General features: G+C 48.9%; 1 protein-coding gene across 1 annotated transcript in view; it reads right to left on the bottom strand.

Moving 5' to 3' along the window:
• Nucleotides 1–27,397, bottom strand: part of PALLD (palladin, cytoskeletal associated protein) — a 369,544-nt gene that overhangs the window by 185,245 nt on the left and 156,902 nt on the right. The window contains exons 4-8 of the mRNA XM_068974720.1: nt 23,483–23,549; nt 21,947–22,052; nt 20,595–20,669; nt 16,137–16,278; nt 15,071–15,094 (exon numbers count right to left, since the gene is read on the bottom strand). Coding sequence (XP_068830821.1) covers nt 15,071–15,094; nt 16,137–16,278; nt 20,595–20,669; nt 21,947–22,052; nt 23,483–23,549 — 414 coding nt within the window. The remainder of the gene's footprint in view (nt 1–15,070; nt 15,095–16,136; nt 16,279–20,594; nt 20,670–21,946; nt 22,053–23,482; nt 23,550–27,397) is intronic.

Here is a 27,397-nt window from a genome sequence, read left to right as displayed (position 1 = left end):
GAGGGTCTTGCCACGTGGTGCCTTTGTGACTCTGGTTTACCTCTCACCTAAAGATGGAGACAGTAAGAGAATGTACCTTCTGGGTCTTGTATGGACCATGACTCATAAATCATCCATCACAGGGCTGTCATGAGGGTCGATGCTGGTAACCATCACAACAGTTCAGTTACAGAAGCCCTTCTCCAGCATGAGGCACCACTATTAGCACTGAACAGACATGAGTTTAGATTTAACCCTCATGCCAACCCTGCAAGTTACATTTCCTATAAGCTGAAGCACGGCAAGGCTAACTGATTTACCCAAAGTCACGCAGTTCATGAGCAGCAAAATCAGAATTTGAACCAAGTTGGGTTCCAGACTTCATTCTCATGACCATCTATGGTTGTGACAAGATATGCACTATGCTTAGGGCACTGCCTGGTGACTTAGGGTGACTGCTGCGTCATAAGGAACTGTCGGTGGTTTCGCTGAAAAGAAGCTTAATGTAGAGTGTAGTAGCTATTCCTAGTTAATCAATGTATGCATAATATGCATTGTCATTTGGGGAGTCTATTAACTATTATTACATGGAATGACTGTCTGTGTTGCATCAGTGACACAGGATGGCTGTGTTGGTAAATGTTAAGAAACGTTGCATATTTCTGATTCCCACAGACACTGATTAATCACACATCATGTGGAATACGTAAGACTGTGCTGTGGATTGTTTGTAGGAATGGCTGGGGCTGCTCCTCCTACACCCAAGCCCAGGCACCCCCCACACCAGGCTCTGCAGTCCTGTCCCAGGCCTGCGATCGGGGGTTCCCCTCCGACACCCAGGCCCTGGGCACTGGGTTCTGCAGTCCTGTCTCAGCCTGGGATCTGGGGGTTCCCCTCCAACACCCAGGCCCCCCTGCACTGGGCTCTGTCCCAGTCCTGAGATTCAGCTGGCCTGGGAACTGCTTTAACCTGGGGGTGGTGGGAATGATGTCCCTTTGGAGTGAAAGTCTCAGGGGCCCTGTCCCTCTGCTCCATCTCTGTGAGCCCTGATGGACCCTTGGTGACCTGGAACTCAGGGTCCCCCAAGCTGAGATGGGCTACTGCCCATCACCCAAGACCACTGGCTCATCCCAGCTACCCTGGAGGCTAGCCACGCCCACCACGTGCGCCCATGGGGTGGGGGCCAAACCTGACGTGGACCACAGAGCTGCAAACGGCTGAACCACAGAGTCAGGCGCCACACAGTGGTCACCACATGGAGGCACTGGTGTCTGCGCCCCTGGGCCTTGTAGCAAGAGCTGGCAGACCTGGATGGGGCCGCGCTTCCCTGCCTCTGACAGCCCTGATGGCATGTTTCTCAGAGTTCAGAGTAAGGCATCTCCCTGGAGTAAACCATCAGGCATGAGATTAGCAAACTGGCCTCAAAACAATTTATGCTGTAAACATAGTGGGTTTATAAAAAGTACTGAGACTGGTTCCAAATAGGAAAAGGAGTACGTCAAGGCTGTATTCTGTCACCCTGCTTATTTAACTTCAATGAAGAGTACATCATGAGAAACGCTGGGCTGGAAGAAGCACAAGCTGGAATCAAGATTGCCAGGAGAAATATCAATAACCTCCGATATGCAGGTGACACCACCCTTATGGCAGAAAGTGAAGAGGAACTAAAAAGCCTCTTGATGAAAGTGAAAGAGGAGAGTGAAAAAGTTGGCTTAAAGCTCAACATTCAGAAAACGAAGATCGTGGCATCCAGTCCCATTACTTCATGGGAAATAGATGCGGAAACAGTGGCAACAGTGTCAGACTTTATTTTTTTGGGCTCCAAAATCACTGCAGATGGTGACTGCAGCCATGAAATTAAAAGACACTTACTCCTTGGAAGGAAAGTTATGAGCAATCTAGATAGTATATTCAAAAGCAGAGACATTACTTTGCCAACAAAGGTCTGTGTAGTCAAGGCTATGGTTTTTCCAGTGGTCATGTATTGATGTGAGAGTTGGACTGTGAAGAAGGCTGAGCGCTGAAGAATTGATGCTTTTGAACTGTGGTGTTGGAGAAGACTCTTGAGAGTCCCTTGGACTGAGAGGAGATCCAACCAGTCCATCCTGAAGGAGATCAACCCTGGGATTTCTTTGGAAGGAATGATGCTAAAGCTGAAACTCTAGTACTTTGGCCACCTCATGCGAAGAGTTGACTCATTGGAGAAGACTCTGATGCTGGGAGGGATTGGGGGCAGGAGGAGAAGGGGACAACAGAGGATGAGATGGCTGGATGGCATCACCGACTCGAAGGACATGAGTCTGAGTGAACTCCAGGAGTTGGTGATGGACAGGGAGGCCTGGTGTGCTGCGATTCATGGGGTCGCAAAGAGTTGGACACGACTGAGTGACTGAACTGAACTGATCTTATAATAACAACACTGCTATTTATTAGAATGACATCTCTCAACTTTCCCACACCAACAGAAGTAGGAAAGGCAAACGTCGGCCAATTACGGCTTCCTTGGGGCTCCGTGGTAAAGGACCTGCCTGCCAGTGCAGGAGACATGGGTTCGATCAAGCCTGTGTGTCCCAATTATTCAGCCTGTGCTCTAGAGCCTGGGGACCACAAATGCTGAATCCCAACTGCTCTAGAGGCCATCCTCGGAAACAAGAGAAGTCCCTGCAATGAGAAACCTGAGCACCGCAGCTAGAGCGCAGGATCCTGCCACCCCGCCGTCAATGCTGCTAGAGAAAAGTCCAACAGAGATCCAACACAGCGAAAACGAAAAAGAAGTAAATAAAAAGTAGACCAATAAACCAGTAAATAAAATGAGCGTATGTCTTCCTTTATATCCCAAGAAAGCTTGCTGACCTTGCCTTCAATCACAAGATATGCTGAGTTCTTAATAACGTATGGCTTTCTTTCAAGAAACAAAATTATTTTCCCTTTTTGAAATAACGGTATCATTGAAGACTTCCTGTGCTACCAAGAGTGGGAAAATGCTGGGCACTATGCATTTTCTCTTCTAGTTTGTTTTAAATGAATGGGGGGTTGCCATCCGCTTTCATAGGTCATGATCCACAGTTTAAAAACACTGCCCTAGGGGGCTTACTGGAGTTCCTGGCTCAAAAACCAAGGAATCCTGTGAGATGGAGCTGTTTGGCGTATTAGGAAAGGGTTTTCAGGGAAAGGCCTGAGAGCGTTTATAGTACACGACTATCACTGATGCCAAGGCTCAGTGGCCAGAACGGGAGGGTGACAGGGAGCAGGGGGAGGGTGCCCTGTGTGTCCTGACTGCACTGCGCACACTTCCAGGCTCCCCACTGACAAGAAAGACATGAAGCTAGAAACAATTCCAGTCGGTGGGGGGGAGGGGGGAGGAGTCACGTAAGACAAATCCTGGAGAAAGTCAGATTTATCCGGAAGTGCATCAGGGACTGGGGATTTGTAAACTGAACCAATAAATCTGGGCTACAAGGACTAGCTCGAATTGCTCATTCCTTTGGGCAAGGTCCCAAGGGATCCTCCCAAAGTCACAGTTAATCAACGTTGAGGCCAAAACGCTGAAGGTCACGCCCTGCCTCCCAGGAGCTCCTCAGCACAAGGCCTTTAGGTGTTCTGCGTTTGCTCCTCGTGCAGGAGATGGAGAACTCAACAGAAATGAAGCTGTGAAAGGTGGGAAAGGGGGAGTTTCTTGGATCTGAACATGCGAATTACTCTCACTGTCCAAGTAGCTCACTGCAAACCCACCTGCACGAGCAGGTGGGCTCTGTGTCCTCCAGGGACCAGACACACTGGAAGGATGCCAGTCCAGCCCCAAGGGCACTGTCACATGGCTCTGCCAGTAGGAGAAGAGATGGACAGCCCAGTGTACGGGGATTTGGGGAAAACCCCCCACCCTCCACCCTGTCCTGGCCATTCTCTGGGAGGTGGGCTCAGCAGCATTTGCTGCTGGGCACCCATGGCCCCCTCCCCATTGCACTGTCCTGGAAGATGGAGCTTCTAGAGACAGAGAAATGCCTGAGAAGCTTTCCTTGCAAGCACAGTGGTTACAGTTCATACAATGCTGTGCTGTAAACATACCTTTTATATCAGTATAAAATCTTACCTAGCAGGGATGAGAGAAATTGATCTGGGAGCAATGACCTCGTCAACTCTCAGAGTACCTTCTTATGTTATCTACAATTTTGTGATTTTTTTTAAAAAGTCATGCCATTTTAAGAAAGCTTCAGCTTGTTTATACAGCTGCCCCTTCTCACCCAGAGGACCCTTCAGAGAATGAAAAGGCTTCGTGTTTCAAATCCGACTCAACAAACTTCATTTTCCAGAAATTCTCAGGAACACTTCTCCTGCATAAAATGAGGTATGTTCATGCATAGAGCTGATGACCGACTGGACGGTTTACATGCAAAACAAAAGAGTCAGAATAAAAAAGCACGAGCACGTTCTTTGGGTTATCTTCAGACATTGCCACGTCTCAGGGACTTTTACACGATAAAGCTTTAGTCCAAGGCCCTAAAAGATGTTCAGCCTTGCTTCTCTTGGAAAATTGCATCCGAAAGTGACAACGGGCTCATGCTTTGCTGAGAAAGCAGCACCTTGGCTTGTACGCTTCTGACATTACGGGAAGAAGAAAGCCAGGAAGACAGGGCACGAGCCCGGCTGCTGCACCCAGTTCTCTCCCGGGAGGGTCTTCGAACAAAGACCGTAAGACGTCCGCGAAGTGCACTTTGGTGAGGGATGGGAATTAGGAAATGACTGCTTGTCTCAAAGACAGAGGCTCATTTGCTTGCATTAAAAAACTGTCCTTTTAAAAAACGGGAAAGTTTAAACTTACTAATGACTCTAATTATGATCTATCTGGATCCAGTTTTCCTAACTGGAAAGCTTTGATTTGAAGACATATAACAACTTACTAAATCAGAAATCTTTTTGCTGGTGGTAAATTCTGTCTTTTTTACCACTACTTAAAAGTTACTTAATCACATAACTACCTGTCAGAGGTTAATCCCAAATTTCATTCAACTTCTTGGGCATGCTTAACTCTTCATCAAATACAAACAAAACCATTTTGTTCGCAGAAACATAAAATGAGGAAGCAGCATGGATTATATTACTGGATCCTCTGGGTAACCGGGGGATGTCTTCATAAATGTCTTCCTTCACAGGCCTTTTTTTTTTCCCTCTTTGGGGTCCAGCCTAACTAAAAATAAAATGCAGCTTTTACCTTCCAAACCACATAATTTGGCTAACGTAACTATTAATAATAATAATAAAAAGGACTCTGGACTAAAGTTAGCAAGATGTGATTCAGTGTTTAAGATTGAATCAACTATAAGACATATGCATTTTTTAAAGGACTTCCTGTGATAAATCATAATGGAAAAGAATATGAAAAGAACAGATATATATGTATATGAAACTGGATCACTTTAACATACAGCAAAAACTAACATTATAAATCAACTACACTTCAATAAAAAAATTAAAAAAATAAAAATGCATAGATTAGGGAGTAACAATGAAATGAACCCCAGCAGACTCATCAGTAAATCTAAGAAAAGAAAGATGACCAGTTCTTTAGAAATGCTCCCCAACACCCACCCCGCTGAATCTTCCTTTCCGTTTGATTTCCCTGTATGTTTACCGCGTATCTCTAGTTCCCTCAGGAGTGTGCCCTTTAGTTTCACTCTGTGATTTATTTTGATTGGAGTGTTGTCGGTCGGCATGTCGTGTCGGTTTCAGGGGTACAGCAGAGTGAGTCAGTTACACATGCACACAGTCCCCCTTCCGTTTGATCATGTCCCACACAAGCTGCTGCAGCACCGAGCAGAGCTCCCCATGCTACCCAGTAGGTCTGTGACGGTTCCCTACCTTACATATAGTGGTGTGTGCATGTCAGCCCCAATCTGCCAACTTACCCCTTCCTAGCCTCCTTCTCCTTTGGTGACCGTAAGCTTGTTTTCTACATCTGTGACTATTTCTGTTATGCAAATAAGTTCATTTTCATCATTATTTTAGATTTCACATGAGTGACGTCATATGATACTTATTTTTCTCTGACTTCACTTAGTTTTTAAATGCTGACTAACAAGCATTTTGGAGAAGAAAATGGCAACCCACTCCAGTATTCTCACTGAGAAAATCCTATGGACAGAGAGTCTGCGGGGGTCCCAGTCCATGGCACTTGAAAAAGTCAGACACGACTGAGCACAAGCATTTATCTCGTCATGTAAAGAAAAGGTCAACTCGCCACTGTCAGAAAAAACTTGAGCTTCCCCAGGTGTTTACCGAAGCACACAGGGGTCCCGAGTGGTCAAGGCCACAGGGTCTCCTGGGAAATCTGGGGCTCCTGGCTGGGTGGCGGCTTGTGTGGAGGGGCTGAGCACGGGCAGGATCGGGACAGCTGGCCAGAAAACCTGGCAGGGGTCTGCGTATGTCACGTGACCACTTTGAAGTTTAACCCGGCCGACTTTCTGCTCTCAGCTCTGGGTCAGATCAGAGCACGTCCACAAGCAGGTACACGTGTGCTCCCAGCTGATTCTGCAGGCACGGATGGGGGTCAGACCAAGCAGAGATGCGACCTAGGGTCAGTTCACCAGCCTCCCCCATCATCTGTCGTCAGAGCAGGAGACGGGCACTGGCCCTGAGCTCTGAGTGGGGAACGCTGCACTGTGTCTGCCCTCGTCACACCCCAACGTGGCCGTGCCCTGTGGGTGCCCCCAGCTCTGCTCGCCTTTGCTGTCGCGCTCCTTCCTGCCCTGTGTCTCGCTCCGGCCGGTGAGTGCTCTCGCTGCCAGGAGCACACCCTGCAGACAGGTGGTGTGGGGCAGTCCTTGCATGCAAGTCTGACAGATCCCGAGTGCTGCTCTGCGTGGAGCCAGAGGCTCGCCTGGGGTCCGGCTCTGCGCTGGAGATCACATCACAGCAGCACGTGGAAGGCCTCCCTCACCTCTGTGTGCTGTGGGCCCGCTCAGAGCCCCGGGCTCTCTGATCCACGTACTGCTGTGCGCCGAGGCTGCCTCCTCGGGTGTGGGGCGATCATGGTCTCGTCCCGGGGCCTGTGACTTCACACGACGCGTGGCCATCAGTGTGTCTAGACACATTGTGCACTCAGGGCCCCTTCAGTCTGGACACTGACTGCCTCCAGTTTGGGGAATAAACGTAGTATCTCGCTGATAATCCCTCCCCTTCACCCTCGCCTCCTGGAATCCTAGTTGCGAATGTGCGGTCCACCCAGGTGGGTCTCTACCGTCTGATTTTCACTCCTTTTCTCTCTTACATCCCTCCTGTCTTTTCCTCCTCCTTTGTCAGACATTTTCCCAGCTTTTGTTTCTGTTCCCAGTCTCTTCATTCCACGAACTCCTCATTTTCTGAACACCCTCCCCTCCTCCCAGCTCTCGTATTTTCAGCTCTGCTTCCCGGATGCGCCGGTTCTCTCGTCTCTCTGACGACAGCGGTGCTGTTTCACGGTTTCTCTTAGTGCGGCTGCTGCCTCCACGCTGCATTCTCGGCAGCTGATCCTGCTTTTCTCTACCATCCCAGAGGGCAGTTTCTCCATGCAGCTTTGATCTCTTCCCATCCTCATGGTTCTGAGCCGTGTGGAAGCTCAGAGCAACAGAGAGCACTGGGCACCTGGGCCTTCCCGTAGCTGCTTCTGTGTTGGAGAAACTCCTGGATTGTCACGGGAGGGTTTTTCTTCTTTCAGGGTGTTCCAATTGCCCAGAGAGGAGCCCCAGCACCTCGGCCCAGCCAGCCTTCCCAGGGCTAGGGTAATGGGTCGGGGGGCGGAGGCAGGTCTCAGGTCCTCAGAGTGACACGGTCCTTCTGTCTCCTGCTTCAAGACTTTCCCTCACTCCCCAGACATTAAAGCAGACTTTCTTAGTTCACAAGACCCTAAGTGTCTCAGCAATTTTTCACGGTGTTCCAAACCAAAAGATGCAGGGAACAGTCCTGTTTGCTAAGTAGTTCTTACCAAGAATGTAATAATATCTAGGTCTTAAGAAGTTACTGTTTTTAAAAATACACATAAATTGAAGAAAACATCAGTAGTTTACTCTTAAGTCACCATGATCACTCACGTGCGTATGAGTGTATGTGTGTACGTGTGCTCAGCCCTGGACCATAGCACAACTTCTCCTGGAGTCTCGCTGGACCAGTGACCCTCCTCCCGTCCACACCAGACCCCCACGCTCCTCTCACGTCCACGCTGGACCCCCATGCTCCTCTCCCGTCCGCACCGGACCCCCACGCTCCTCTCAGGTCCACACTGGACTCTGGACCCCCACACTCCTCTCAGGTCCACGCTGGACCCCAACGCTCCTCTCATGTCCATGCCGGAGCCCCACGCTCCTCTCACGTCCACGCCGGACCCCCACGCTCCTCTCACGTCCACACTGGACCCCCACCCTCTCACGTCCACACTGGACCCCTCACCCTCCTCTCATGGACCCCCCACGCTCCTCTCACGTCCGCACCGGACCCCCACGCTCCTCTCACGTCCGCACCGGACCCTGGACCCCCACACTCCTCTCAGGTCCACGCTGGACCCCCCACGCTCCTCTCACGTCCACGCTGGACCCCCCACCCTCCTCTCACATCCACACTGGACCCCCACCCTCTCACGTCCACACTGGACCCCTCACCCTCCTCTCATGGACCCCCCACCCTCCTCTCATGTCCACACTGGACCCCCACCCTCCTCTCACGTCCACACTGGACCCCCCACCCTCCTCTCATGGACCCCCCACCCTCCTCTCATGGACCCCACACCCTCCTCTCATGGACCCCCCCACCCTCCTCTCATGGACCCCCCACCCTCCTCTCATGGACCCCCCACCCTCCTCTCACGTCCACACTGGACCCCACACCCTCCTCTCACGTCCACACTGGACCCCACACCCTCCTCTCACGTCCACACTGGACCCCACACCCTCCTCTCACGTCCACACTGGACCCCCCACCCTCCTCTCATGTCCACACTGGACCGGCCACTCTCCTTTCATGCTCCACACTGGTTTGCATCCAGGACTTGGTCTTCATCACACACACAAAAAAAACTGTTTCACAAAGTTCAAAGGAATGACGCTGAGGCTGAAGCTCTGATACTTTGGCCAACTGATGTGAAGAGCTGACTCACTGGAAAAGACCCTGATGCTGGGAAAGACTGAAGGCAGGAGGAGAAGGGGACGACAGAGGATGAGCTGGTTGGATGGCATCACCGACTCAGTGGACATGAGTTTGAGCAAGCTCCAGGAGATGGTGAAGGACAGGGAAGCCTGGTGTGCTGCAGTCCATGGGGGCACACAGTAATGGACGTGACTGAGCAACTAACAACAACAACCACGTTACGGAAGAGAACATAGAATGGGCTAACGTGAGGCAGAGCCGCCTCACGCCAGCTGCTGCTGCTGCTGCCGCGTCGCTTCAGTCGTGTCCGACTCTGTGCGACCCCCAGGCAAGAACACTGGAGTGGGTTGCCATTTCCTTCTCCAATGCATGAGAGTGAAAAGTGAAAGTGAAGTCACTGAGTCGTGTCTGACTCTCAGCGACCCCATGGACTGCAGCCCACCAGGCTCCTCCATCCATGGGATTTTCCAGGCAAGAGGACTGGAGTGGGGTGCCATTGCCTTCTCCGCTCAAGCCAGCAGTCCTTATCTGTATGTCAAGTCTCACTGTTTTGTTGAAAATCACCATCTCCAGCACCTCTGTAGGCAGGGGTGGTGCATGGGGTGTCTGGCCACACAGTTTGGGAACCACAGGCTTTATCCAACCCACTTTTGTTTAATCTACCATCTTAACCTGGAACTGCATTCAAACATGCTCACAGTCACCCTCTGACCACTCAGCACCTCACTTCATGTAACAAAACATAATTCATTCACATGTTGACTGAGGATTCCACTCTCGGGAGCTAGGAAGTGGGTGGCCCTGGTGAGCAGAGAGCCACACTTCCTCAGGCACCATCCCCCAACCAATAAGACACGTTTTTGGAGTTTGGATTTTGCACGCCATGAGACAATGCCGCAGGAGTAACTCAACACAGTCTGTGGCCATTTCCAGACAGCTGAGTCAGGGCCTGGTGCTGACAGCTGCCACAGAGGTCTTCCGTGCCCTGCCCCCCCATACACAGGTCTCTGAAGGACTCAATCAGGATAAGGTCAGCATGTCAAGGAGGCTGGGGCAGGCTCTCTGAGAGACATGTGGGTCCTGAGCACACTGACTGCTGCGGCCTGAGCCGCTGAGGGGATGGGGATCCAGGCAGACCTCTGTCTAGACAGGAAGGCAGTGGAGACACGCCAGACTGACACAGCCCAGGAGTGACGAGAAAAACCTGCTTCCGTTGTGTAACACAACTGGAGGGAATCGGCTATTTCCTTCTTTATCTAAACATCTAACCCCTGCAGGGGCTGCCAACCGGCACCAGTGAATTTCAGTTTCATTTCCAGGTCTTCATCTTACCCACGAATAAGAGAAAGGAAGGAGAATGAAGAGAAAAACAGACATATAAATAAGTGAGGGGGCAAACGGGGAGAGAAGGGAAGGGAAGAGGCCAGCCAGGGAGGAGAGCACAGGAGTGCGCGGGTCAGGAAGTGGGGGCAGGCTGGATGCATTCAGAATCTCAGCCATCTTACATCTTGGCATTTGGAGACCACCCTCAAACCTAGTCCTTTAACAAAATTTATCTCCTCTCCATTGAACAGTGGCTAAAAAATAGCCAGGGAGGAAGCCAGTTCCTACATACATTCCAAAAGGCTGAAGAGCTCACAGGTCTGTCCGTGGGATGGAGCTATCCTTAAACGTAAGGAAAGTAGAAGGTTCAATACAAGTTCAGTTTTGTACCCTGGAAGCATCAGTCAACTTCAAGGTCAATGTTAGACATCCGCCTCCCAGTAAAGGAATCCTAATCATATGAGGTTTTGTCAGACAAGCCAGGACACTGCTCAACTACAAATATGTGTTAATATTTGCTTGTTGTGAAGTTCTAACTCAACAGCTCATGTAAATGGTCACTTGGATCATTGTTCATGTTTATGGATTTTATGTAATTCTCCATGCCAAGGGTAGACTCCTGAAGCCAAATATTGTAATAGTCCTCCATGAAAGAAAGGAACAATCCAGCTGTGTTGTGAGGAACACAATTGTGGAGGAATTACAGAGGTCAGAGAAGACTAGTTGTGTTTTTTTCCATAACTGATGACTATATATGTGGTTTGCCTTGCACTGACAGATTTGCTTGAAATACTGTTCAACCAAAACAATACTGATACTTGTCTTCAGCAAATGCTATTATTGTGGTTGGAATGAAGGAATCTGTGTTCTTAAATGCTTCCAGATCAAATCGAAGGGAAAAGAAACATAGGAAACTTGAGCGAGCACAGAAAGGGCAGACTTTTCCGTATGTTCTGAGGGTGTGCTGATTATAAGGAAGGCCTTCCATATCCCGCTCTCCCTGGCATGACCTGTCACTAACCCAAAGGCGTTCACGGACATTCTAGAGGTCAGACTACCCCATGAAGCTGCTCAGCACTGGTTTCACTGAATAGTTCAACCAAATTCTAGAAGCAAAACAGCAAACGTAACAGACAGGCATGTACGTCGTGTGAGGGGTGGGAGTGTGGGGAGTTTCTCTCCCTCGTCACCAAATCCTTCTTAGTTGGCATACTGTTTTCAATTTTCAAACACACACATGCTCAGAAACTGAGCTATGCAATTTCTAACCAGTGTTTTGAATTTTCAGATGATGCTTAGTGTATGATTTTCCAACACAGATCACGAGAGACATTTAATAAATCACATCACCTGTGTAGGTGATGACAATGGATAAAACATGATGAAAGAAGTTGCATGAATTCAAACAGAATCCAAAATGCAACCTCAAAAGCACTCTTAATCCATTCCACCAGAAATGCTTTCAGAATGTTTGGCCCAAGACTTTAGTTTTATTTGTAAATGAATAAAGTATTAAGAGATAACCTTCTCCATAGATTTGTTCATGCAAACTTTCTTGTGGGGTAAAGGAGAAATCTGATTCCTGTGTTTATATCCATTCATCTACATAGTCTATTTAAAATGGCAATGTAAGAGATGTGCCCTAACTCCCATCGGGTTTCCACACCAGTTCACACAGGAGACTGAGCCTCGGAAGTTCCCTCCATCAGGGAACAGCGTCATCATTACACAGCATCAATTTTATATGAAACCACGTCACAGACAAAATATGCAGTTGTGTTTCCATAATTTGGAAAGTGACCACAGCACCTGCCGTGGGGGCTATACATGTGGGCGCTGGATCTGGGAGTAACTCACAACAAGAAGGCATCAGATCAGCGTTTGCACAGCAGAGGAAACCAGAAGCAAAATGAAAAGACAACCCGCAGAACTGGAGGAAATATCTGCAAACAAAGCAACTGCTAAGGGGTTAATGTCCAACATATACAAACAGCTTATACAGCACAATGCCAAAAGAACAAACAACCCAATCAAAAATGGAAGACCTAAACAGACATTTCTCCAAACAAGACACAGAGATGTCCAAAAAACACAGGAAAAGATGCTCGACATTGCTAATTATTAAAGAAATGCAAATAAAAACTATAATGAGGTGTCACCTCACACTGGTCAGAATGGCCATCATCAAAAAGTCTACAAACAAAAAATGCTGGAGAGGATGTGGAGGACAGAGAAGCCTCCTACACTGCTGGCTGGAATGTACACTGGGGCAGCCACTACGGAGAACAGTTTGGAGGTTTCTCAAAAAACTAAAAAGAGCTACCAAATGACCCAGCAATCCCACTCTTGGACATATATCTGGAGAAAACCATAATCCAAAACGCTACTTGCACCCCGGTGTTCACTGCGGGACTATTCACAATAGCCAAGGTATAGCACTAGCTAGTAGTGTGGCCGCTCAGTCATATCCAGCCCTGGCAACCTCGTGGGACTATAATCCACCTGGCTGCTCTATCCAGGGGATTCTCCAGGCAAGAACACTGGAGTGGGTTGCCATTTCCTTCCCCAAGGGGTCTTCCTGACCGAGGAATCGAACCTGGGTCTCCTGCACGGCAGGCGGATTCTTTACTGACTGAGCTACAACGGAAGCCCAAGACATGGTAACAACCTAAAAGTCCACTGAGGGAGGAGTGGGTAAGAAAGACGCGGGACACACACTCAGTGGAGTACTGCTCAGCCACAAAAAGAATGGAATAGAGGGGTGGGTAAGAAAGACGCGGGACACACACTCAGTGGAGTACTGCTCAGCCACAAAAAGAATGGAATAGAGGGGTGGGTAAGAAAGACGCGGGACACACACTCAGTGGAGTACTGCTCAGCCACAAAAAGAATGGAATGATGCCGCTGGCAGCGACGAGGATGGTCCTAGAGTGTCATACTGAGGGAAGTAGGTCGGACAGACAAGGACACCAGATGACACTGCTTATGCTGCTGCTGCTGCTAAGTCGCTTCATTCGTGTCTGACTCTGTGCGACCCCAGAGACGTGGAATTAAATGCATGGTACAAATGAACTGATTTACAAAATAGAAGTAGAGTCACAGGTGTAGAAAATAATCTTCTGGTTACGAAGGGGAAAAGGGGGAAAGGGATAGACTGGGAGAGAGACTGGCATGTGCACACCAGTACACATAAGCCAGTACACACAGGACCTGCTGGAGGGCACGGGGAGCTCTGCCCAGTACTCCATCATGACCTACACGGGAAAGGAGCTAAGGAAGAGCGGATATATGCGTGTGCTGGGCTCAGCTCTCAGTCGTATCTGACTCTGAGACCCACGGACTGTACTCGGTACACAGAGCTGATTCACTTCGCTGCACAGCAGGAATGAAGAATACTGTAAGTCACCTGCTGTCCAGTAAAGATTTAAAAGAAAGTGGAAGGCATCAGATCCACTTCAGTCTCCCCTCAGGGTGCTCTGAGCACCCCTCATGGTTGGATCCGAACTGGCTCACATTCCGCCCCTCAGGCCCTCTGCTGGGGCATGAGAGCTTCGGGACCAACCGCAGCCTTTCTGACCAGGAGCCTCCAAGCTCTCCAAGCAGCGCCAGAGCCGAGTCTGGCTCCTAAGAGACGCAACCATGGTGAAGCAGAGACATATCATTCCTACCCTTCAGCAAGAAGACTGAAGCCTGTGATGTCGCTGCTGGGAAAGACAGAGACAGTGTCCTTCAGGAGGGCCTGCTAGGAAACACGTGACAGAAATCTCAACTTCTCTTTAGATGCCAGTTTTGTCTGTGAGAAGACAGGCAAGAATGAGAAGAGGGAGGCAGAGGGCAGGAGACCCAGATGCTGGAGCACACGGCTCTGATGAGGCCAGGGATGTGTGAGTGAGACGCCACAGGCTGAGACGCCGTTATCCTGCTGCAGCACAGAAGTGTCCACGGCTCAGGGCACACACACGGAGAGCCTGGGTTCACTCTCCTGACACCTCAGGGAGCACAGAGAGTCACTGGGGTCACTCTGCTGACAGCTCAGGACATACACAGACCCTGGGGTCACTCTGCTGACCCTCAGGACACACACAGACCCTGGGGTCACTCTGCTGACCCTCAGGACACACACAGACCCTGGGGTCACTCTGCTGACCCTCAGGACACACACAGACCCTGGGGTCACTCTGCTGACCCTCAGGACACACACAGACCCTGGGGTCACTCTGCTGACCTTCAGGACACACACAGACCCTGGGGTCACTCTGCTGACACCTTCAGGCTGCTCTCCCAGGAGACGCGTCTCCAGGCTGCAGTCTAGCTGGTGGTGTCTTCTGTTTAGGAGAAATGTGCCGCCTCTTAGCAGCATGCTTTTTCTTCTCTAGCTCAGTTTGCCTTCTGAGTATAAAAGACCATGATTTTAAAAGCCTTAAGTCACTGAGCCCGATCTCCTTGTCTGAAAGGAACTTAATGTTTCACTAATAAAACAACTGGATGTAAAATGCAGTGTGCAGACCCCACAATAAAGAAGATATTGTCTGTAAGGGGGTTTCACATTTCCAGGGAACTGCACAAACATTGTTCTGCATGTGGTTTAAAACGGAAACAAAGAACTACTGAAACTGAAGATACATTAGCAGAGAGAAAAAAGGAAAAAGCTTCTTACCAGGTTCAGCTGTGGATCGAGGTTCTGTTCCCCACATGAGAAAAAAAGAAATCAAAACAGAGCATTAGAGTCAGTTTCCGTTCATACTAAACCTGCCCATCCTTTACTGTGACCTTGCCTAGGACACGTCTGCAAAAACACTGCAGACAAGCCCCATCGTACAAGAAAGAGGGATGGTAGATCAATTTATACTCCCATAAATAAACCAAAATTCCCTTAACAGCTCTCACTAGCAAGGGTTTCAACTGCAGTTCATAGAAGGCTCAGAGCCTCCTAAGATGACTGGCCAAACTTTGAATTCAAATGTGGATTTGCGATTTTGAGGAAGAAGAAAACAAAACCTCAGTCAGGGCATGTGAGGGCCCACAGCCAGCAGGATGGCTTTAATGTGCTGGAGCCCATGTCCCCTCACTCTGAAATCACAAATCTACGCACCTCACACCACTGTCCATAAACAGATACACAACCAGGCCTTCTGTACAGCACAGGGTCCTCTACCTCGTACACCAAATAGTGACCTATTTGGAGCAAGAGTCCAAAAGAGGATGGATGTATGTATGCTGTGCTTAGTCCCTCAGTCGTGTCTGACTCTTTGCAACCCCATGGACTGTAGCCCACCAGGCTCCTCTGTCCTTGGGATTCTCCAGGCAAGAATACTGGAGTGGGTAGCCTACCCCTTCTCCAGGGGATCTTCCTGACCCAGGAATCAAACTGGGGTCTGCTGCATGGCAGGCCGATTCTTTGAAATCTGAGCCACCAGGGAAGCTCAGATGTGTATATATGTATAGCTAAATCACTTCTCTGTACACTTGAAACTAACTACATTTTAATAAAAATTAAAATTAAAAAAATATCTAGAGGGGTGGGCTGGAGTGGGAGGTTCAAGAGGGAGGAATAAAAAAATAATTTAAAAGTAATAAAATCCCCCCAAAAAAAGGAAACAAAGAAGAAATCCATGCATGTCAGTGACTAAACCCTTCCTGGTTCTCCTGGACTGGAGACAAGGGCCTGGTCAGACCCGGGGGTGGTGTTGTGGGCAGTGTTGTGAGGGGGCCCCTCTCCTTACTTTTCTGCAAGATCCGGAAGTCTGGTGAGTCCTGGATCTCGCTGCCTTGTCGGAACCAGCAGACCTGCAGCGGGGGCGTGCCACGCACACGGCACTCCAGCACGACCACCTGGCCCTCAGACGCACAAATGTTCTGCAGCTCCTGAAACACCGGGACACGCCCATCAGATCTGGGCTCACACAGCCACACAACACAGTCTCATGACACAGAGGAACACTTCCCAAGCTCAGAGGAGCAAGCACAGGGTGTGCACCACGCACATGAGCCCCTCCTCAGGTCAGGAGAGCACTGTATCCCCGGTGATGAAGTGCGGGAGGTCCCGGGGCCTGCCCTGCAGGGCATGGGCTCCAGCACCCATGGAACTTCCCAGTGTCGGCGTGATCTGCCTTTATCTACATGAGGATGCGCTGGTGCAATGCACCCATGCTCCAACTGGGGGACCAGACAGGAGGGGAAGGAGATGCCACGTGTCCACCGGAGGAGCTCGCCAGGCTCCTCTGTCCAAGGGATTCTCCAGACAAGAATACTGGAGTGGGTCGCCATGCTCCTCTCCACGGGATCTCCCCAACCTAGGGACTGAACCTGGGTCTCCCATCTGTGCCCCCCGCTCCGACCTTCCCCCAGGACCCGCCTCTGTCCACCAGCATCCTGGGGCAGCTGTACCAGAAGGAGGGCTGGCATTTCCTCATCTGCAGGTTCTTTTGTGTTTTTAATACTTAAATTTATTTTTAATTGAAGGATAATTGCTTTACAATATTGTGTTGGTTTCTGCCAAATAGCAACATGAGTCATAGGCATAGATATACCCCCTCCCTCTGAACCTTCCTCCCACCTGCCTCCCCATCCGACCCTGCTAGGCTGTCACAGAGCCCTGGTTTGAGCTCCCTGAGTCACGCAGCAAATCTCCCACTGGAGATCCATTCTACCTATGGTGATGTGTATGTTCCTACACTACTCTCTCCACTCATCGGACCCTCTCCTTTCTCCCAGACCTGCTCCCCGGGTCCGCAAGTCTGTTCTCTTTGTCCGTGTCTCCACTGCGGCCCCACAGAGAGATGCACCAGTACCCCTTTCCAGATTCCATTCACCTGCAGGTTCTGAGTGAAATTAAACGGGAGCACTTCCCCCACCTGACCTTCCTTGGCTCCTCCCTCTGACCAACACTGTCACCCTGGTGCTCCACCCACTCCAGCTCCAGACCAATAAACTTTTACAGCCCAACAGACCAGAAATGAGTGTGGCTTCACTGATGCAAAGAGCTGAAGCTTGTAAACCGGCTACTGAAAACCAAAGGAATAACTGGCCCTTTCAGGTGCCTCCCCTTGCCTTCTTCCCCTGGCCATGGGCCCACTGAAACTTTCTACTACCTACGTGTGTGCCTACAGGGTATCGCATCTGATAAAGGACACGAACAGCTCTTGAAGGAAGTCAGATACAATACATGATTATGCATAGAACCAAAGCAAACAAATTCACGGTAGGAAGTATGCTTTTTTTTTTTTCCTGTTTTCATTTCTGCTTTCTATTTTACATTTTCCTCAAGAGATGGCCAATGGTGTGCTGCGGAAAAACAGATCCTGTAGCAACTGGCCTGCAGGGCATGTGCTCTGGCCCCGTGGAATCCCTGGAAGTCCACAACGTGGGCAGAAGCCGGAAAGTCTAATGTACTCGGTGAGAATTTTGGTGCCAAAGGCCTTTATTGGTAAACGAAAAGGTGAATATTGTTACCTACTTCTGAGTCCATTCTCTCTTCATTCTTCGTTTTAAATGTAGAAAAGATTTTGGTTTTAAATGGACTTCCACTTTCTGATTAGTCCAGAGAGCAGTATTTCGCAGATCAGCAGGGAGGATGTTGCCCTCAGGGTGCAGCTAGTGAGGATGGAGTCATCGGTGTCCCCAGTGTGTCCAGGGAGCATTCACAGCACATTACAGACGCTTCACAAATACTCTTCACGTGCGAGCTTCCAGACACCTAGGGGCCTCTAGTTTGCTCCTAGGATTGTGCATACTGCTCACACTGGAAAATCACAAAGGTAGGACCTGGGTAGAAACCAGGCACGTCACACACACAGGCCTCCGTAGTCTTCCAAGGTGTGCTGCGTGGCTCCTCCTGAGTGAGCTTCTCCTGACCAAAGCCACATCAGCACGGCTGACGTTGGAAGGCTGGTCTGGGGCCCTGGGGGTTTGAGGTCCACAGGAGGGCATCGCGTGCTGTCGGGTCCACCTGGTACCAAGTCTCCCTGCAGGGTCCACGGCTCCAGGGAGAATGCCACCGGGGCGGCCGCTCTCCTGGCCCCGAGCATGTCCCTGGGGCCCATGAGCTGCTGTCCCCACCAGGTCGGCGGCCCCGGCTTCAGCCCCAGGGACCCCCACCAGGGGCATGGGGGGACACAGATGGAGGTGCCCAAGGACTGGCAGAGCCCAGGCCCCTGAAGGATGGAGCAGGGCAGGGAGGGGCACCGCCCCTAGGGGAAGGGTGCTGCAGGCACCCGTGAGGAGGGAGAGGCCCGCACCGCAGGCGGGGACAGCCACTCTCCTGTTTGCGAGTTAAAAACTCAGGCTTTAGAAAAATGCGGACTCCTGGTTTCCTTTTATATTAGGCTCCGCGCACGCCTCCTGGCTTCCTTTGGGGTGAAGGGGACACTGTGCTGGGGTCTCTGCCCCAGGAGCTGGGCTGCGCTGCTGGGACAAGGATGGGCTGCGGCTGGCCCGGAGGAGTTCTGCAGCCCTGCGGGAGGAAAGGGAAGTCTCAGGTCCCTCTCCGCCGGGTGCCCCAGGACGGGTGTGACACCTCAGCCCGGAGGTGCGCGGGGCCCTGGCTCCAAACCAACAGCGTTCCGACAACTCAGCAGGTCACACAGATTTCACGGATGGGGCTGCGTGTGAACAGCTCCTGAGCGCCATGTAGTGTTCATGCCGGCCGCTCTGTGAACGACTTCTGCTCTGAGCACGGACGGATGGATGCCCCCTGCGCTGTTATCCCAACACCGCTCTTCACAGGCGGGACGGGATTTTTTCCTTCTTCGGGTATTTTATCCTGGGAAGGGGGAGGTGAACCCTCACTGGTGTTGTCGACAACCCTCATTCATTGACTGTGTCCTCCATGAACATTCTGCAGGAAGAGGTCTTTAACCAAGCTGGCTGCGGGCTGGCTTAGAAGGAAGCATCACTCCCTGGATGAAGACAGACAGAGACTCTTCTTGGCTGTCTTGTGGAAGATTCACAGATCTCAGATAACGGACTACAGAAACCACTGTCACATTCGTCTTCCATTACTTGGGACTGATCCTGTGAGGTGGCTGAGGCCGGGGCCCACTTCTGAGGAACCTACCGTGCCCACGGAGCCTCGCGTTGCTGGGGCATCTTGTGGGAGCTCTCGGGGCCTCATCTGTCTGTCTGTCCAGGCTTGAGCCAGCCCTGCCATCCTGGCGCTCTGCTCTAGGGAGTCCTGACATGTTAGATCCTAACACCATCTCAGCCTGCCCCTGCAGGAGGACCCTGGCTGCTCTCAGCCACTTTCTAAACCACAAAAGATTTAGAATCAGACTGCCAAGTTCAACAACAAACGTCGGTAAAAACGAGGATCTGTTGGAATTTGAGCTATATTACACTGAACTTAGACTGGCCTGGGGGCATGACTTCTGACAGTATGCTGGTACACAGACATGGGGCACCTCTTCAACTGTGCCTTTTAAATATCTTTCATTCCAAAAATGATACAAGTGAACTTACATACAAAATAGAGACAGACCCACACACTTAGAAAACAAACTTTACTGTTACCAAAGGGGAAGGGTCGGGGGGGGGGGATAAATTAGGAGATTGGGACTGCCATGTACAGACTACGGTCTATATAAAATAGATAACCAACAAGAAGCTACTGTATTACACAGGGAACTCTACTCAATATTTTTAAAACTCTATAAGGAGAAAGAATCTGAAAAAAAGTACATGTATAACTGAATCACTCTGCTGTACACCCGAAAATAACACAGCACTATAAATCAACTCAACTCCAATTATAACATTTATAATTTTCTCAGAAAGAGGTGGGGAGGAGACAGAGGAGAAACACCCCAGGGGACCATTTCTGAGCTTAGCTGACCATCATGCCTGGCAATGCAAAACACCCACTGAGACCAACTGAAAATCTGTCCGTTGTTTTTTAAACCATCTACAAACCTTGTTGGTTTCCCAGGTTCCCATCCATCATCCTGTCTTCTCCCATGCACTGTTTGGTTTTCCCAGTCCATTTTGACTTCTATCAGGCCCCCCTTTCTCAGACGTTTATATGATCATGGTCACACAGCATCTGTGCACTGAGTATCTGTTTAGCCCCACCTCGATAAGAACCTGTTCATCACTCGTTTTAATGTTTAAAGACTATACATGAGGCCACAGGGGAATGGAATCAAAGGCCCAGAGCAAACTCAGGATGAGACGTGCAGGTGCCTGACCTTGGTGAAGACAGGCGGGAGGCAGGCGGCAGCGGGTCCATCCGGCCGGCAGAGGAACAAGGTGGGGCTGGGGGCCTGGAGGACAGAGGCACGTGGGTCAGACTCGGAACACACAAACCACGAAAAGACGGGCCCACACCGGCGACAGCACAGCCACCGACAGGGCTAAGCATCCACTGCACACCTGCCAGTGCCTACACAGCAAACACTAAACAAGTCCACTGGTTCACAGAATGGTTTCTGTAAACCCCACTCTGCTTTGGGGGTTGACAGGGAGTTTCTACTACACATGCCACCTTGAGTGACTTCCACTGCTTGACTCTTTCCTCGTGTCTCATCTCAGATGTGCTTTCTCTACAGTTCACATACCCAGCATACCACAGAGTACATAAGCAAGAGCTAGTCGCTCAGTCATGTCTGACTCTTTTGCGACCCCATGGACTGTAGTCTGCCAGGCTCCTCTGTCCACGGAACTCTCCAGGCAAGAGTACTGGAGTGGGCTGCCATTCCCTTCTCCAGGGGATCTTCCCCACCCAGGGATCGAACCCTGGTTTCCCTGCACTGCAGGCGGATTCTTTACCACTGAGCCACCGGGGAGCCCTGTAATTTGTAAAACACCCACGGGCGCTGGTGCTCAGTGGCTGGAGGGTACACTGATGTTCGTTAGACACACTTATGACTCAAGAATGACCTCACGTTGCAAGAGTCTTGGGTTTACAGATGCCCATCATAGCACCAAGGCTAAGTATCACATTTGATTTAGAGACGTCTAGATTCTAATTTTTTACTTAAAAAAAGCTTCAGGTCTTCTGTTTGCAAAGTGAACTCACTACAATGACCCAGTCGTGGGTACTGTTGTTCTTCTTGGATAAAGCAGTCTTACAATGAAATGAAAGCAGGATGAAAATGCATAATGAAGTGACGGAATCTGAATATTCCTATATTATCTGTTAAGCTCTCAGAGGACAGGTGGACTTCTGAGCTCTATCAGGTGGACTTTGGGGATAAGATGGACTTTTCTCATTTTCTGCTTTGTTTTAAATGAGCTAACGAATTTGGCTACATGGAAGATGGCACGTATGTGAGGGAGAATCAAGCAGTAACAGCCAAGACAGATCCCACTTTATCAGAGGATTAGCTGCGAGAAAAAGAAATTCCCAAAGGAAATGCAGATGTTGATTAATCAGTGGTGTGTCTCAGATTAAAAATTATTTTTAGTGCATTAAAAGGAAGAACTTATCATTGTCTTTTCTCCCAGCTGTGTGTCCACTGAGGAGGTATTTCAAGGGAGGACCCGTTGGGGTCTCTATGCTAAAGAGTCTGACTCCCCTCGGGCTGTGGATGAGGCTCACCTGCTGAACAGGGACTGACAGAGGCTGGATCACAGCTGTGGTCACTCCTGACTTTGGAGATGACGATCCAATGGTCAGGGACACGGAAGTGGTTTTCTTCTGAGCTCTGGAAAGTAAGGAGTGAAGTCTTGGGTCACAATTTCCTAAGCAGGAATGATTCTTTGAAACATTTCCACAGAACAGGCCAGTTTATGTTTGCTCAATCTGCTTCAACTGTAACTGCTTCAGACATGGGGACCCACAACCCATAGTTAGAACAGTGGTGTTCAGTGTCTGTTCAGACGGCCCCACAGTCATCAGCAAAATAAACACACAGATGAAAGTAGCTCATGAACTATGTATCTCAGCTCTTATTAGAAAGCAGAAAGTATTGAACTGGAAAATCCTAAAAGATAATACTTAGAAAAGCCCAGTCTAGGGCAGTAAGCAGATACGTTTAGGAAACGCTTAGGACCGGGCTTCTATATTTAATTCAAAGTTCTGGTGGTTGGTTTTCAGTACAGCAACTGCTCTTCATTCCCGTTAACCATTGTGTAAAGTTAAGAATGTCTTGGACTGTGGTCTTTTCTTAGTGCATAAAAGTTAAGAATTGTTCCTAGGCCCAATTTTGCTAAGTCACAGCCTATGGAATCTCAAGTGAGTCATGTAACTTCACTAAACTTGAGATCCTTGTCTGAATGCGCAAGTGGCCGAGTATGTGATCTTACTAAGAGCCCTTTAACACAAATGCTCAGTTAGCACTCAGTCATGTCTCTTTGCCACGCTGTACACTGTAGCCCACCAGGCTCCTCTGTCCATAGGATTCTCCAGGCAAGAACACTGGAGTGGGTTGCCATGCCCTCCTCCAGGGGATCTTCCCAGCCCAGGGATCACACCCATGTCTCCTGCATTGGCAGGCAGATTCTTTACTACTCAGCCACCAGGGAGGCCCACTTTAACATGAATGGTCAGAGATAATTTGATGCTGAATGGCTGTGATTGTTATGTATATACTAGTAAATCAAACAAATTTATTAGCACCGTCTCAAATTCATGGAGTTTTATACAAAATCTTGCTAGATTTTATCTTTGCAAAATAATTAAGATCCTAAATATTACTAATAATCCCTATGTCTTTGTAGGGAGAATTAAATTTTGAGATTTCCATGACATGATCTAACTGGAGATACACTTTATCCAAATGGACATCTATTTCTAGCCTAAGTAGATATTTTCTAATTTATGTGCTAAGTTGTTTGTCATTTACATTTTAGTAATGATTTAAGTAATTTTCTCTCAATGTGACTGCCCCTTCTACACATTTATAAGCAGTCAGTTGTCATTGGAACTAGCGTTGTGGATGGTTAGATTTTGGGACACGGATGATGCAATGCAGGTTTCAAAGTTCAAAAGTCAAAGACTACGTTCCAGGTTCAAGCATCTGATCTCTGACTGACATCAGCTGACCTCTGCCTTCAGTGCACAACACAAGTGGCGTCACTGAGCCCCAGTCTGCTGACACCTTCTACTTAAACTGACGGGATCGTACACACTTACTGTGGCATGGCTCCAGGTTTCGATCTGAAAGCTAAACTTTCACTGTCAGAATCTGTTGAACTGGCACCTGAGTGAAAAAAAAAAATAATAAAGATGTAGGTCTATAACCTATTAACAAATAACACAGATCTATATCCGCTTCCAAGGGCAATATTCTTCATTCAGACAGTAACATACAGTCTTACTTTGAAATAGAGAATGTTTCATACCATTTTTACTTAGGCTGTTTTTTCAGATAATCAGTTTAAAAAAGAAATATTGAAAAAGTTTTCTTCAAATCAGTATGTGTTTGGTGTCAGATTTATTATTAGTTTCATTTTTGTCCCTTTGGGTATTGTAACCATACTTTTAAATGGGTTAAAAACTATGGAATCAATGTGTGTGTGTGTGTGTGTGTAAAGACAGCCATGGTCTTAAACTTCAGCTCTTTCCAGCAGATTGCATGGTAGCAGTAGCAGTGTGTGTCCTCAGTCGTGTCCGACTCTTTTGCGCCATCATGGAGTGTAGCTCACCAGGCTCCTCTGTCCATGGGATTCTCCAGGCAAGAACACTGGAGTGGGCTGCCACTTCCTCCTCCAGGGGATCTTTCCAACCCAGGGACTGGACCTGTGTGTCTTGTATCTCATGCATTGGCAGGAGGATTCGTTACCACTGTGTCACCTGGAAGCCCAGATTACACGGTGTGGATTATCAATACCTTCACTCATTGATGAGGAGATGCTTTCTGACTCTGATCAGTTGCAGCTTGACTGTGGCTTCACTCGTAAATGGGGGGGTCTCTAAATTTGGATCATACCCTCCCAAGTTCATTCGCTTCATTGCTGTGTTTAAATTAAGGGTCACCTCGTTGGGTTTTCAGGCCAAAAGGCAGGTTGTACTTGTACTTGTACATTTTAATGCTCATGTATTTTGTGACAAGAGATTTTAGGTGACATTTAGAATTAACTGTGATGGTTAGAAGTATATTCTTGATAATTCCTTTATGAGACATACTTAACATGAGTTATTTAAATTATCTATTTATAATATCTTAAAGTAAAATAATATATGCTTATAGAAAAGTAAAGCTGGGAAAGATTGAAGGCAAAAGGAGAAGGAGGTGACAGAGGATGAGATGGTTAGATGGCATCACTGACTCCATGGTCGTGAATTTGAGCAAGCTTTGGGAGACAGTGAAGGACAGGGGAGCCTGGGGTCCTGCAGTCCATGGGGTTGCAAAGAATTGGACACGGCTGAGTGACTGAACAACACAGCAGGAGAGTAACCAAGCAGCACAGAACTGTGTGACATCAGAGTGCACACCAGTACATCCCACCCCTGATACCATCCTGCATACGCTAACAGTCTGGCTGCAATTTTCAGACAAACTGACTGTATCAACAAGCGTACAGTGGACTGCCCTGTTATCAGTGGGGGATACATTCCAAGATTCCAAAACCATGGACAGCACCAAACCCTGCCAATGGTATTTTCCCTATACAGACATACCTAAGATAAAGTGTAGTCTGCAACTTGGGCACAGTGAGAGTTGAACAACAATAACTAACGGTAAAACAGAACAACTGTACCAATGTAATTATATTACAGTTATAATAATGACAAAGGTATATGACTATGGTATCTCTCTCTCTTAGAATATCTTACTGTATAAATTTAATGCCTTCACACACTGGCTGTAAATTTTAGGGTTTGAGACATAATAGCAAAACAATGTGGATTTCTTCTGCCTTCTTCACTGCCTTATGGATCAAAGGGTCATTCTCACCATCCATCTTGGCAACCTCAGCATATGGTTTTCTCCCCTTTTCTCACTAACTCTCACCTTTCACTGAAAGGAACCCTGTGTGGCTTCCCTGTGGCATGTCCAAACTGCCAGCATCGCTCCCCTGGTGCTGTGGGGCCATTTTTAGTAAAATAATGGTCGGTAAACACAAGCCCTGGGCCCTCAGTCTGACAACCTCGGTGACTGACAGGCCGGACAGGGATAACTCATGGCCCAGAGGCTGAAGCTGAAGTGAACAATCTCCTCAACACTGCTCAGATGGTGCAAAATTCAACAGTGGTCAACTGTTTACTTCTGGAACTTTCCATTTAATATTTTCACACTGCAGCTTTCTCTTTCCCTGATGAGGGGAGACTGTATATCTGTGCACATATTTGCACAAACAGAATTGCACTACATGTGTTTCTGCAGGTGGCTGTCTACCTGCAGACAGCAGCTTCTCAGCTGTTACTGAGGGTGAGCGCCCTGCTCAGGTAACGGTGGGTGTTCGCTGTCCTGCACCTACTGAAGCCCTCGCTCCAGAGCCAGGGCTCTGCAACAAGAGCAACCACCCCAGTGAGACGCCCGCACAGCACAGCTAGAGAGGAGCCCCCGCTCACCACAACTAGAGAGGAGCCCGCGCAGCAACAAGGACTCAGGTCAGCCAAAAGTGCATAAATAAATTAGTATTTTTTTAAAAACAGACAAGCCTTTGGAGCTTTTTAAAAGGAAAAAACATGAACACAAAAAACAGAAGCAATTATTGAAGGGCACCACTTCATCCAATGTGTCTGCACTTAAAGCGTCACTCTTCCTGGTTAACCGCACTGCTCAAACTCAGAAGCCCCTTCCTTCTGGCGAGGAGCTGATCCTGCCTGCTGCTAAGGACATTGGTCCTGAACTTTCAGGAGACGCTGCAGCTCAGTTCCTCCTTGACCAGCACTGTAACTAGATGAGCTGATGAAACAGCAGAGGGTGCTGGGGCAGGTGGTGGGGGGTGAGTGAATCCCCGTGGAACGCAGTCCAGGCTGACGAGTCTGCTGATGTGGGCAACGGACAGCAGTGCTTGTTTCTGGGCTCTATGTTTTCCAGGAGGATGTGCAAGCGGACAGGCTACCTGCACTTTTGTTGCCAGCCAGCACCACAGCCGCTGAACTGTTAAGTCTTGGGATGACCATGTATCAGGAAACGGAGTGGGTCACTGTGTGACAGTACACACTGTATCGGCATATACACGGATGGAGCGGCTGCCGAGACTGGAAGGCTTTCTGGTTTCACTACTCAGTCAAAGACTTTGCTTCTGGATATGTCTACCTCCTGTGTCATCCACAGAGAACCGAAAGCTGGCTAGCCAGAAAATGTCACCTGAACATAACAGTGCTTTGCAGGACGCGATTAAAAGGACCAACCACACTAAATTACATGCCCTTAACTCACGTCTGTTGGCACAGCCCTGCGAGGAGATGAACGCCGAGTACACACATCTGCTCTTGTGCACAGAAGGGAGAGGGCTTTCTACAGGCAGGCCCTGGTGTTTCTGAGGTATGAGAGCCACTCCAGAGACTTAGAAAAACTGTCACTGCTGGCAGCACATACCTGTGACACAGAGTGGGTCGCAAACCTTGCTCACTTGTGTGACATATTCAGCCTGTTCAATGAACTCATTCTGTCACTTCAGCTGTGCTCAAGTTGGTAGAGAAAGTAGGTGTGTTCAGAACAAACTGGAATCACGAGGGCAACAAGTGAGGATTGGGAGTATGGACGATTCAAACATTAGCAGAGATTCTGAAAGAGACTGAGCCACAGCCTTTTTTCTCCCAGCTAGAGTATGATCACCTATGTCAGCGTTTCAAAGGAGTTTGAGCATTACTTTCCAACCACAAAAGACCCGGGAGCTGGGAAGGAACGGACCCATGGCCAATCTGTGAACAGGCCAGGTGAGTCAACTTTGTCCATCCTAGAAGATCAACTGCTTGAGACTGCAAATGGTGGCGGCCTTAAGAGTACATCTGATACAACTTCAAATCTCCAGCCATTCTGGATGAAAGTGAAGGTGGAATATGCTGAGGTTTCTACAAAAGTACCGAAAAGCCTGCTTCCGTTTCCAACATCCCATCTTCGTGAAGCAGGGCTTTCTGACAGCAACCAAAACG

Source organism: Capricornis sumatraensis, chromosome 6 (assembly GCF_032405125.1).
Source record: "Capricornis sumatraensis isolate serow.1 chromosome 6, serow.2, whole genome shotgun sequence".
Classification (NCBI taxonomy): Eukaryota; Metazoa; Chordata; class Mammalia; order Artiodactyla; family Bovidae; genus Capricornis; species Capricornis sumatraensis.
The sequence above is the reverse complement of the archived record's forward strand: the minus strand, read 5'-3'. Positions and strand labels throughout refer to the sequence as shown.